Source organism: Solea solea, chromosome 16 (genome assembly GCF_958295425.1).
Source record: "Solea solea chromosome 16, fSolSol10.1, whole genome shotgun sequence".
In the NCBI taxonomy this organism is placed as follows: domain Eukaryota; kingdom Metazoa; phylum Chordata; class Actinopteri; order Pleuronectiformes; family Soleidae; genus Solea; species Solea solea.
The window spans coordinates 10,721,441-10,734,952 of record NC_081149.1 but is presented as its reverse complement, the minus strand read 5'-3'; the positions used below and the strand labels follow the sequence as shown (position 1 = coordinate 10,734,952).

Below are 13,512 nucleotides of genomic sequence, written 5' to 3'. Positions count from 1 at the left end.
TTCTTTTCAGACTTGACAGATGGTGGCTGCAACTATAGCTTCACAACATTCACAGAGGAAGAGAGAAAAAGGGGGCGATCTTTCCATTGATGACAGAGCCACATAAACTTATTTTCTTGGTATATAAATACAGTTTTTAAACAAATAAAAATATAATATACTGTATATATAATATATTTATTGACTTATGACATCCTTTAGCATCCTAAAATGTCAACAGACTCTCTTAACTACCTTAAACACTGAGCATGAGGTAATCCTGTGTAACCTGAGTATCTGAATTTTTCCCTTTTCCACAGTTAATGTCTTTTTAGCCCCCGTGCCTTCAAAAATCAAAACAAAACAAAACACAAAGTTTGCCACAGATTTGTCCGACCGCCTAGTGTGAAACTGAAAGCATCTACAAGCACCTTCATGCTTGAAAATCTGCAGAAAAATACTTGAAACAGGATGTGACGGAATATTTACACACATATTTACTCCCGGTCTATTTGCATGGGATTAGTATTACTTGGGGTAATTTTTCTGGACCTTTTTACCCCGCCTGTAAATATAATCCTGTCCAAACAGGGCTTAAGTTATTATCTATAGTCTTATCCACTTCATTCCTATGGCCCATGATACATTTGAGCAAATTATGGCCACGAATTCCATCGCTGCACCCTGTCGCTGGTAACTGGGCGCTAATCATCGAGAGCGACTGTAAAATATAACATCTAGGAACATCACATGTAAAAACCTGAAAAGGGAAAGCTCGATCATTCAATTCCTTGTTCAGCACAGTCCATTCTGCAGTGTAAAAGGAACACTTAAAGTGTTGATATAGGCTAACACCAATTCTGATTAGAAAACGATACAATCGGGATTTGTGTTAAATTTAACTCAGTTAGTGTTAACACAACACTACTATTAGACTGCTTCACTGTGTATAAATATCCCTTTAAATGGAACAGTGTCAGTATTTCCCACAGAGTAATAAAAGTGAAGATTTAAATTGCTGTAAGTTGAGCTTCAGCTCTGAAAGTTTCACCCGTAATAATTTCTCCAGTAGCGCCTCCAGGAGAAGGGTGGATAATGACAAGGCACCATATGAAAATGTCAAAAATAATGTAAGAGGGTCACTTGGAGCGATAAACTGACAGAGAATCAGAACCTTAATCTGCAGCTCATAGTTAAGCGGCCTGTCCACAGCTCTATCATTTACCTGACTGCTTTCACACAGTAATTTCCAGCCACAGCGGGCAGCTGTTTTCACAAAAAAAGCACCGCTAGTGACCGTTATTTATTTAGAAGTGCTCGTTATGTTTTTTTTCAGGACAACAAATGAATGCGACTCATCAGTGACCGTTTTTAACGTTCAGTTTGACAACTGTATATTTCAGCTTGTTCATTGTAGACAGTGAGAAGAGCAGACACAGATGACGCACGGTAATCATTACAATTATTCACGCTCCGTAGAATATGCAACAATCTTTAAAGCATCGCAGCAAATTAAACGCATGTATGCAATTTAATTGTAAAAACCAGTGAATGAGGCTTGTACCAAGCAGTTGGTACAATTACAGTGCAGTGCCATTTCTGTTTATGTTTTAGATCAGGGGTTCACAAACTTTTTATACCACCTGAGAAAATATTGAGCTATGGAAGTAAAAACCATTATCCCCAACGTTAAAATACAGTGGTGTAAATAGGTCGAGGAAAGTCAGCAACAGACTTTCGAGAAATTTGCTTTCTCATCATCCTCCTGTGAGGATGTGTAGATTAAGATGGAGCAAGAGATAAGGTGACTCTAATTCTTATTATTTACTTATTTATTCATTTTCATTATTTGTGTCATTTTCTACGCATTCAAAATCCCCCAGTTCCACTCCAAACACATACTCTGGTATATACAGTATTTCGAATTTTCCCTGCAAGTACCACCAGAGGAAGCTTGCGTATCCCTGGTGGTACACGTAGCACAGTTTGAGAACCATGGTTTTAGACTTAAAGGCTACAAAAAGAGAACAGACAATGGCCAAGAGAAAGGTTATTACACTGTTACTACAGAGTCACTGGACAGGCCTGGGATGATGTGACCCTGAGGCTGACCTGATCAATCAATCAATCAATCAATCAATCAATCAATCAATCAATCAATCAAAATTGATGTGTGTTCAATAATAAAAAATAATAAAAAGAAGAGTGCAGAAGATGATGGGTAAATCTCATCATAATAAAATAACACTGCAGAATATATAGTCATCACACAGTCACTACAATAAACTAACTACTAACCTGAATATCTATATAATGATCCATCAATAGTGGCTGCTACCATCAAATGTATGAATAATAGACAAATACTTGCACACATGCTGAAAGCCGAACTGGCCTCCACCATCCTGTAATCTTCAGCAAAAGGAACAAAAGAAAAATGTTTGTTGTTTTTTCCCTCTGTTTGCTTGCCAAGCAAGAGGATTTCAGCAGCACCAAGGAGATGAGGACAAGGAAAATAAAGAAACACGGCCTTTTGGCTGAATGCCTTGGGAATTCTTTGATTCTCAAGGACGTTTTCTATGTCCTATACTCATCCGAGTCTCCACCCTTTATCTGAGCCCACCCCACCCAGTCCCATTGTATCGCGCTCAGTCACAGAGGGCTTCCCACAATTTTAGCTCAGCTGCTTATAAATTAGGAAGCCATGTAAGCCTTGGGAGCGGCAGGGATTGTTGATCCCTGGGGTAAAACTGAGAGGATTCAGAAAAACTCTCTCTCTTGTTTTGATTTTTTAAAAACTTTATTTTAGAGTTCAAGCTGCTCTTCGCTGAAAATTGCCTGAGTAAAATGTTTTGAAGGCTTCAGACCCTTACAAACAGTACAGGTCTGATAAAACAAGGTCCTGAAAGTAGAATAGATCATACTGGGCACTTGTGGAAAGTGGAAAGTTCCATACAGGGTTTCATAAATCTTTTCAGACACATCCAATTATGAAATACAATGAATATGGTTTAGTCCTTCATAGTTAGCATCATGAGCACCAAGGTTCTTAAAGATATCGTCAAACAAAAGAATCCCGTTTGCTGTGCTGTTGTTCCATATAGCAAAGCCAACAATAAACAGACTAATGAATATATTTTTCATTAGGGAAATGTTCAACCAAGGCCATTAGATACAATGTGCATGTATTTACACTTTCCAATTTGTCCTCCACTTCCACATAAAGCTTTACAATGAAATGTCTTGTCAGGCAATACCTGGACCGGCTGATTACAACAGATGTCTCCATCCTCTTGTTCCCTCCTCGAACACTGCCTCTGCTCCTCTAATTTTTTTGGTCACCTCATGCCAAAACATTCTTGGATACACGGTGTACCCAGACGGAATTTGTTCTGCTCAAGTCTTTCACGGCTACATATTTGATCAAAAAAAAAAATCACATGCCAAAAACTTGATTTTCAAAAGTTAGGTCCATTTGTATATAGACTCAGCAAAATATTCTTTACCTATTTTCAAAAATTATCTTCTTTTTTTTTCAGACACCATTTTACAAGAGGCAAAGCCTTCTGAAAACCAGAGTTCTCAAATTAGAGGGAATATTTAAAGGAATATTTAAACGATTTGCATGTGGCCTTGTATTGCTACAATAGTAGTAGTATTTTTTATTTTTTTTTAAATTGTGCTCCCCTCCCTCAGTTTTCCACTGAGTTGTAAAAAATCAGTTTTTCTCTTTCCAATTTTCAAACCTCAATAACGTTGCTAACCCAGCGAGCACCGGCCGTGGGTGGCGGTGAGCACTGGTCCCCAGCCACGGGTGGCGAGTTTTTTGTTTTGTATTTTTATATTTATTATATATTTAATTCCTCACGGGGATCTGTGTGTTTACAAAACTAGTGCTGTCTGCTTCGGGCAGCGAGCACAGTGCATTCTGGGAGTTGTTGTCGTTCATCTACATGAGCCAAAATTAAATTTTTCTGCCTTTTTCGACCAAGAAGGCACTTGCTTCAAATATTATTTCACATTTCCATCAACCTCAATGTGACAGTGGTCACTTATTGTGCAACAACAAAATATCACTTAAATCTGCATTATAGATGTTTATAGTTTAGGTTTTTCCAGATGCAGCAGGCAGCCATTTAGAGAATGAAAAAATATATTTGAAAAACTACCCTTCAGCGCCAGACAGCAGAAAGAACAAATGTGGTGGTCATAAGTAAGACTTTAGCAGCTTAAAAGTTAGACTGGAGTTAGTAGAGACTAAAAACAGAGACTAAAGAGTGAAATTTAGCCTTAGAGTGAACATAAACAACATTAGATACATGCTAATGTTGCTAAAATTAGTAGTGTGATATCAATCATGTTACACCATATTGGTTTATTGAAACCCAAAGAGGCAATATGTGAATGAGAAGATGGAGCTGGGGAGAAAATGTGAGGTAGATCAATATCAGACTATAGGAATGACCTAAAGCACATACTGCTTTATCGTATACAGTATATTTTAGTCTAAATCGGACCACAGTTTATAAAATGGACATCATGCTGTATTGAAAAGAACCTGCAAATAGCAATTGAGACGATAAAGTCTTCAGGAAAATTTTAATCAGGGTAGTTTTCTTATCGGATTATATACAAATAGATTTCTTTTTGAAACCAACATAGAATACAGGTTACAGACACTTTCACTTAGGCTTCCATTGCCAGACCTGGGGAATAACGTATGTCTTGTTATTTCTATACAGTTTCTGGTCAACAGTACATGATACACGGTCCATGATACCAATAATATCATTATACAACACTTCTGTGATAATCAATATGTTGCAAGACAATCATATAGCGATACCTCACAATATCTGTCTAACTGATTTCTCTATTTATTCAAAACAAAATGCATAAAGTCTATGTATTGAATGTGGATGGAGCATCTCTTAATTAATTGAAATGTTGATATTTGCCCTGATGTATCGATTATCGTATTGCATGAGGAAGGACCACGATACATCACCAAATATTTTGACCCACCCATGTTTCTACTGCCCCCAAGTGGGCAAAAAAACTTCTACTGCAGGAATAAGTCAGTTTAGTGCAAAAACTACTAACTGTGCAACAAAAAGATGCACTAGTGTAAAGGAAAGGAAACAAAATTCTGCAACATATGTCCAAAATTACATGAAGGTCATGACCATTACTACAGGTTAGGCCAAGAATCATTTAAATGTTGAAGCTGTTATAATCACTTACCTTTTTGTGTTATCCTAACTTGTAAATGCTATTTTTATGACCAAATTCAGCAATGACTCAGTCCTGTACACCACACACAACACCATCACTTGAATCATAGGGCGCTGGATAATTAAGAAATCAATTAATAAAAACAAAACCATCTCTGATGTAGTTTCTAACCACACGTGTTTATTCAAGCTCAAAGCAGATGAACAAAATCGATACGTCAAACCTCAAGGTTTAACAGTGCCCATGTAAGACAGGTGATGCTGAACAAATCAGTCCCATGTTACAACGCAAAAAATATTTTAAACTTGTTCTTACCTTTTCCTTGAACCAATTATTTTTATCTAGTTGTCCAATTTTCTGCTGCTGATGCATGTTGTTGTGGTTCACCTCCAGCTTCACAGTGCTGATAAACACAGAGAAAACAAACACCTTTTTTCTTTATTCTGGGAAGCTTTACCACCCCCATACCACATAAGATGACCACAGAGAGAGCAATATGGGAGCTTCAACAACACTTCTGCCAGCAGACAGGTCAGTAATATTTTTCAGTATACAGTTGAATGACTTTGCAAGTATTTCTCTTTCAAGCGAGCATATTCTCATTTTCCTGTCTCGACTGAAGGCAGCAGAAGATGATGGAGAGAATGAAACCAACCAAAGTATGAGAATAGGTTGAAAATGTTGCTTTCATATTGAAGTATTCACGACAGCATCAAATTTAATCATCAAAATAATAAGACATAACACAGCAAGAAATTGCTAAAGTTGATTGATTTTCCGCTTAAATAACCACACCTGCCAGGAAGGCTGAGGGAAATATGTTTGTGTAGCCTGCCACCCTGTCAGCAACAAGCATCAAACACAAAGAGTGTTGTCAAGAAGTGACAGTGAAGAATGTCTCCCACTGTCTCTGATTAAGGCACAACAAGCAATAGATCAATCATCAGAGAGCTGCTCCAGATCCACAGCTTCCGCAAAGGCCACCCACAGCCCATCTGTTACAGGAAGACCCTCTTTCCTATGTACACAAAATGAATGCCCTTCTTCCCCGTGGCCTGCACAGAGCATGCAGATGTCACGAAACACCACAGGGGCCATAAACCAAACCACTTCCACCCTGAACATCAATCAGCCAAAAACAGACAGTCTGAAACACCACAGATGAGCATCTATTCCCATCTCTGTTGAGTGTTTAAGGCTAACTTCAGATAAGCAGAACTACGGATGAGTATCAGTATCAGTCCGATACAGGTCAAAGTCACTGGATCAAATATCGAAAAGATAAAAATGTAGTCCGGTACAATACAAAAAATCTCTATATCTCATTACTGTAAACATGTAAATAAACACCAGCAAAAGCATTGTAGCTGAGTCATGTTTGGGGCTGTTTATTTTCTTCTTCTTGGGAGAACAAAATTTGTCACAGGCCACGCGATTGGTGTAGTAGTTAAAACTACACCAATCACCACAAACACCACAAAAGGTGAAATTCTGAGACCACACAGTATTGAAGTGGGTAACAGGTCAGAAATGATCGCATTGAACTTTGCCATGTTTTTGCTGCACGTGGAAGACGTCAACATTCAGCACAAAGACACATGGATTCTGATACAACTGTTCTCACTGGCCACATACTGGATACATATCTGATCTAGGACCACAATTTAACATGACACAAATCTGATTTGAAAATCCGAATTAATTATTGCATTTCCCTGACAAAATAAACGGCGTTATACAAAATATCTGGGTCATGTCAGCCCGGTAATCTGAATGAACTAGCTTAGTCTTTCTCCTTCATCGAGGATATTTCCATCCTTTGACAAGCACACTTGAGTGAGGAGACTTGTAAGGAAACCATGCATCATGTCCTACCTCCTGTCGACTGCAGGCCTCAGCAGCTGGTAGACAGGTTCACCAGAACCTAACAACAGATGGAGATTTCTCTTATGATCCAATCCATTGGATGCGATTAAGGATGCAAGACAAACCTGCCAAAACACTAATGACAGAGTGATGGCTGCTTAATATACGTCCTCACAGTGGAGCAACATCAAACAGTCAGGTGGAAACTTTGGAAAATGTGTTGCCCATTTGGAGAGAAAAAAACCAAAACACTGTTTCTTCCTCATGTCCAAATAAAGTGTTGCCAAGAATGCTGTAGCTTACACATTACTGCCACCCAGTGGTAAAACTAAATTAAACCAATCCAACTAAGGCTGCAACGAAAATATCCTGTGAGTCAATCTGCAGTTTCATTTACTACAGTGGCCTGCCCATTAGTACAAAATGTGAAACGATTTTTACAAATTCCAGAACATATTAACAAATGTTGAGGCAAATTGACCGTTTCACTTCCATGTCACCACAATTTAAATAAACAAAATGTTAGAAAACAGCCAAAAACAAAGCAGACATCTACAAGAGCATTGTCAGAATCAAAAAATATTCAGTTAAATGACACGTAAGGTAAAGAAATGCACATTTGTACCATTAGGAAGTTATAACTAGTGTTTTTAATACTAGCATGATTATATTCATTTGCATATTTTCTATTAGTTTTGTTTTTATTTTCTTGTATGTATATGGCCAATGTGTTTTTCACTCGTTCTAGTTGTTTTGTTGGATTTTCAGCTATTTGTTTGTTATTTGGTATCCCTTTGTGTTAAGTTTCATATTTGTTGTGTTTTATTTTTATCCGTGTATCATCATTTAGTATGTCTGGTCATTTTTGTCATCCTAGTCTTTTTGTATGATTTTCATGTAGTTAGTATTTTCGTCTTTGCTGGTTATGTGTTTGTTTGGTCTTTTCTATCCTGTGTAAAGGTATAATTTCCTTTCCTGGTCATTTTATTTGACTTACTTTATTTGACTTACTCATACTCTCCAGTGGTTTTCTATCTGTTTATATCTGTGTTATTCCTAATCTCTTTCTAGTTGTTTCTTTTTTGTTCTTTTAATCTGTCTTTTATCTGCTGATAAGTACGATAGTTTTGTTGGTCTATATTTCTATATAGAAAAACCTCTGTGACTTTAAAACAAGATGAGTATAAAACACAAAATGTTCCAAGAACGTTAGCCCATGTTCTCCTAAGGTTAGCTAAAACCAAACCAAAAAACGAACGTTTCGAGAACGTTCCCTCAGGGCTAAACTTCGCTTTAAGGTTTGAATTCATTTATTGGTAAATTAGTAAATGAACCATTGGCTTTAAACGTGTGTTTACATGAAATAACCTACCTACGTTAATGACCACATCCTGGGTTATTTTACGCCACCACGTGTTCTTAACACTGAACGTTAGCTTAAGTGGCAGCGCGGGCGCGCTTTGCGCCCATTAATTCTCCAGTGGTAGAGAGGAGGAGAAGCGCGTGCCCGTGCGCAGACATAGCAAGCAGCGGCGAGGCGCGCGGCCGAGTGTCTGCTGGGAAAGTTTGTTGATAATGAGTTTTTTTTTTTTTTTCACAGACAGCTAATGGACTGCTTCTGTGCGCGTTCACGGCGCGTTCTCCAGGTTTTGGAGATGTCGGCGCCGTCTCCGCGCTCCGCGTTTCCGAGGCAGAGGAAACTTCTTTGGCTCCTGAGAGGAATTCAGACAAAAAAGAACAAAAATGTCCAGGTAAGTCACCTAAAACACATTCACAGTGCTCTAGGTTTGACATGTGAACGTTTAAAGTGTGAATTGCATGTATGTAGAGTCCGTGTTTTCAGGTTTTCAAGTTATTTTCTGAAGAGGGAAGCGTTAACTGTTATTAGTGAGCATTTCTCTCTGTGTGTGTTCTTATTCATATTTCATCACCGGAAGAAGACACTCTTTCATTTGTCTGATTAACACACAACACAGAGTTTTCTTCACGTGTCTTTACAACGACCACTGTTTAACTTTTCAGTCTGTATCAATTATTTTAATTATTTTACACACATTTGCTCCTCAGCAGACACACTTTTGTATAAAATATGTTGTTATTACTTTACTCCAGTGTTGGTCCAGTGGTTCTGTCATTTATCATCTCGCTCTTTTCATTTAGTTTGACCGTGTTTTTATTTTGTAATAACGCTTCAAGTCTCAAAACTGCAACACAAGTCTACCTTCATGTGCAAATAAAGTGACTTGGTTTTTTTTATCACTTGTTCCACTTTTATATTTTTACACCTAGAGCTAATAAACATTTGTAGTTATAGTTATATTTAATTATATTTCCTTTTACCTTCTCTACAGTATTTATTTCATTTATTTGATCTGGTTGCTGAGCTGCTGTAAGTTGCTCTCACACATATAAAGTTTATTTTATACATATATATAGATATAGATATATCTATATATATATAATGTATTGTCTGTATAGTATGTCTCCAATCCTATCCAACTTTTTTTATAAAGCACTGTTAACAACCACACTTGGACCAAAGTGCTGCACAGAATAATAAATCAACACAGAATAAATAAAAAGCTCACACAAGACAATATAAGACACATAAAAACCAACAAAAATAAGTTAAAATGTCTAATTAACAATGGTTGTGTACAGCAGCTAATGATTATTTTTGCATATTATTAATCGAGAAAATTTTCACATTTAGGAGGCTAAAAATTCAGTAAGATTGTTTTAATTATAAAAACAGAACAATCATTTATCAAAAATAGTTGACGACTACTTTAGTATTTCTATCTTTAGCCAATAGAAAACAGGAGTTTGACATTTTACATAAAAAATGTTGCAGGGTAAGGAAAAGGTCATTGTATTTCTTTGATTGTGAGTATCATACGGTTTTTCAATAAAAACATTTGGAAAAAAAAAAAAGTTGCAGGGTGTTAAGAGTTAGAGGCAACTTGTGTTTAGTTTTTCCTTAAATTTTGATATATTTTTTTTCATAATCATGAGCTCACACTTACAGACACACACTAAAGGATGTTTGGATGAACAGTGAGTGGCCTTGTGGACTTTCTCTGCACCCTAATATCACATTGTTTACTTTTATGTGTTTCCTATTAGCCGTGAGGTTTTTACAGCTTTGAGGAAACCAACAGCCCGTGAAAAGACGCCGAGTTACAAAAGCTCCCAGGCATGAGAGAGAGAGCGAGAGAGAAACAGGAGAAATCCCTGTATGATACGAGGCGAGTGTAACACACATTAATCTGATTACAGAATTACAGCATTCCACGGCTGAATCTCACATAATCGCCCGGGCAAAAATACAGGTTTGCAGTGATGTACAGCTCCTCTGTGTGTAATTTGTGCCTTTAATGGCACAGAGATATTCCTCCCCTGCTTTGAAAATGTCACGTCTAATTACAAATCAATTATACTCCGTTCCAAGAGCTGTCACAGTATCCGATAACAGCTTTCCTTTACACACAAGCAGTCAGATGGGGCAGGGCAGGTTAATGAGTGACTAGAGTGAGCAGGGAGCTTGTATTCTTGACACTCACACACACAAGAGAGGCAGATTTATCCAAAAGTGGCTCAGCCATGGACTAAACAGCAGGTGTAAGAGGTCAGAGTTCACACAGGGTTTTTGTTCTTGAGATTTGCTCGTGGCAGAGGTCGAGATTGTGTGTTTAAACGCAGTTATAACACAAAGTTATATGTATGTTGTTGAGCGAGGTTATCTGAGTGTAGGAAAGAGTGTGTCTCTAGAGCAGACCGAGGGTAAGTGCACTTTAGAGTTTTATGTCCTCCGATAAAGATTACGTGTGTAGTGTAGGTGTGTCGTTCTGTATTTAAAGACGGACCAAACACTGCTCATAGCATTTCTCCTCCACGCAGACCCTAAAAAATGCAAATTTGGGAAATTTCTCCCAAAGTGATGTCTTCAAGTGCGGCGATATCTTCACTCCTCTCCAGTTCGATGTCACCCAATCAGACTGAAACCACCCGTTTTTACTCTCTCCTCTGCAGATGAGGACCCGTCCATAATCGAGCTCGGACAATCATCCGCCCCTGATTGGTACTCTTCTCCCTTTTCGAGGAGTTTCGCCGCCTGCAGCCGATGTGAGAGCTGTGGTCGCCATGGAGACAGTGGTGATCGTAGCCATTGGGGTGTTGGCCACCATTTTCCTGGCCTCCTTCGTCGCCCTGGTGGTGGTGTGTAGACACCGCTACTGCCACCCTCATCATCTGCTGTACCACTTTGACTCAAGGTCAGTAAGTCAAGACAAAGACTGGAAATTTGAGTCGGAGAGAGGAGTTTTCATTTATTGACCTCATCAAAGTTATTGAGCTGCTGCTAATAATCAATAGTAGGACTGGAACAGTTACTCAATGAATCAATTATTAATCAGTTACTAAATTAATCGTCAACTATTTTGATAATCGATTAATAGAGTGTTTTTTTTAATGTTTTTTTGATTTTTCAGCTGAATTTTCTGGTTTATTTGCTCAATTTAACAAAGAAATCATTAAAACACAATCATTTTAGTTTGTGGACAAAACAAGACATTTGAGAATGTCGTCATTTCCAGGTTTGAGAAACACTGATCAACATTTTCTGGCATTTTATGGACCAAGCAATTACTCGAAGAATCGACAGATTAATCGATGATGAAAATAATAATAATAGCTAGTTGTAGGCCTTGTAACCAGGCAGTAATCAATGAAGTTCATTTTCTCTGTTTCGAAAGGAAACATTAAAGATAAGGTCATGGCAGTAAACAAAAACAATGAAGTCATGTAGGTTTCTCTTATTGTCACATGAGTTTATCCATTCAGTATCAGGCATTTTTGAATCTCTGTAAACAGATGAAGTTTTTACCAAATTATATAACATTATAGGGTGAAACTTAACTTAAAAATCGTATTATTAGTCTGTTAGGGGTGAGTCAAATATCGTTTTGGGTAATTTATCGTCTTCCTTCCTCATGCAATACAATAATCAGTACGTGGGGACAAATATTGATATTTAAATGAACAAATTAAGGTGCTCTAAAGTACAGTCCTTGCCAGTTTCACTCACTGGATAATGGCAGAGAAAGCTACGTTAAGAGATGCTCCATGGACTTTATTAACTTTGTGCCACACTGTCTGTTTTCTTCAGATTGACAGACAGCGTGATGTATCATTATAAGCAATATATTGATTATGACATTATTGGCAGCGTGGACCATGTATGGTATCGCGAGGTAACCTGGAATTCCCAGTCTGTGTATAATAAGTAAACGTGTTACATACAGTCGGACACAGGAGTTAATTTTCCTTCCTCTGCTCTGACTCGTGGTGTGTCACAGACCCACTGTGGATCTGATCGGAGCCATGGAGACTCAGAGTGAACCGTCGGAGCTGGAGCTGGAAGACGTCGTCATCACAAACCCGCACATCGAAGCCATCCTGGAGAACGAGGACTGGATAGAAGACGCCTCGTACGTCTTGGCACCAGTTGATGTTACTTCTATCTGTGAGACTATTGTATGTCATACATTGTAATTGTTTGATTCTCTTATGTTTCTCCAACAGTGGTCTGGTCTCTCACTGCATCTCCATCCTAAAGGTACAGTTCAGGCATTTCCAACTTACAAGTATATTATTTTGTCATCGTGATGGATTAACTTCATTGCAGGACCGAAACACTGTTTGTCCACATGCAGATTTGCCACACTTTGACGGAGAAGCTAGTTGCCATGACGATGGGCTCTGGGGCGAAGGTTAAAGCGCCGGCCAGCCTCAGTGACATTATCACTGTGGCAAAACGCATCAGCCCGAGGTGATGCTCACACTTTAACACATGTCTCTGTCACGGTGTCAACGACATGAGCTAACCTGCTTCCTCCTCCTCCTCCTCCTCCTCCTCCTCCTCCTCCTCCTCCTCCCTCACACCTCCACTGTCCTGTCACACAGGGTGGATGATGTGGTCAGATCCATGTACCCTCCTCTGGACCCGATCCTCCTTGATGCCAGGTAATCACATCTGTTCCTCCACCATTAGAGAGGATTAATAGCGAAGACTCGCTGCTGCATTTATTGATCTGGAATCAGGAGGAAGCTGGAAATGATTAATCCTTAATCTCTAAAAGATAAACAAACTACGTAATACAGGGTTGTTAAATTCCTCTGCTAGGAAAACAATGAGGTTTGTCAATCGCTCATATATTTAAAGCTGCAGTATGTGTCTTTTAGTCGTTTTTGTTGTCGATGTGAGGGACTGACTGAGGGAGCGTTTGTTTGTATACAGCAGCAGAGCAGGGGCAGGCGGGGACAAGCACTACTGAAACCTATCATGGGCGCCTCTATCTACGAGTGTGTGTGGAGCTTAATTAGGATACAGGACATTTGTTTATATTTAAAATCTACAGCACTACCCGTTCT

The 13,512-nt window shown here is 38.5% G+C and overlaps 1 protein-coding gene and 1 long non-coding RNA gene across 3 annotated transcripts in view; one reads left to right on the top strand and one right to left on the bottom strand.

Moving 5' to 3' along the window:
• The window catches only part of LOC131475210 (uncharacterized), a 47,894-nt gene extending 39,306 nt beyond the window's left edge, over positions 1 to 8,588 (bottom strand). The window contains exons 1-3 of the long non-coding RNA XR_009242495.1: positions 8,453 to 8,588; positions 7,090 to 7,216; positions 5,530 to 5,617 (exon numbers count right to left, since the gene is read on the bottom strand). This is a non-coding gene — a long non-coding RNA (uncharacterized LOC131475210). The remainder of the gene's footprint in view (positions 1 to 5,529; positions 5,618 to 7,089; positions 7,217 to 8,452) is intronic.
• A 36-nt stretch (positions 8,589 to 8,624) lies between these two features.
• tmem98 (transmembrane protein 98) overlaps positions 8,625 to 13,512 on the top strand; it is a 7,325-nt gene continuing 2,437 nt past the window's right edge. Inside the window, exons 1-6 of one of the 2 annotated variants that reach the window (XM_058653150.1) lie at positions 8,625 to 8,831; positions 11,113 to 11,354; positions 12,438 to 12,569; positions 12,664 to 12,697; positions 12,795 to 12,910; positions 13,045 to 13,104. In XM_058653150.1, coding sequence (XP_058509133.1) covers positions 11,224 to 11,354; positions 12,438 to 12,569; positions 12,664 to 12,697; positions 12,795 to 12,910; positions 13,045 to 13,104 — 473 coding nt within the window. In that variant the 5' untranslated portion in view covers positions 8,625 to 8,831; positions 11,113 to 11,223. Of the gene's footprint in view, positions 8,832 to 10,481; positions 10,864 to 11,112; positions 11,355 to 12,437; positions 12,570 to 12,663; positions 12,698 to 12,794; positions 12,911 to 13,044; positions 13,105 to 13,512 lie in introns of those variants that run through there. The other variant, XM_058653151.1, reaches the window with a different exon arrangement.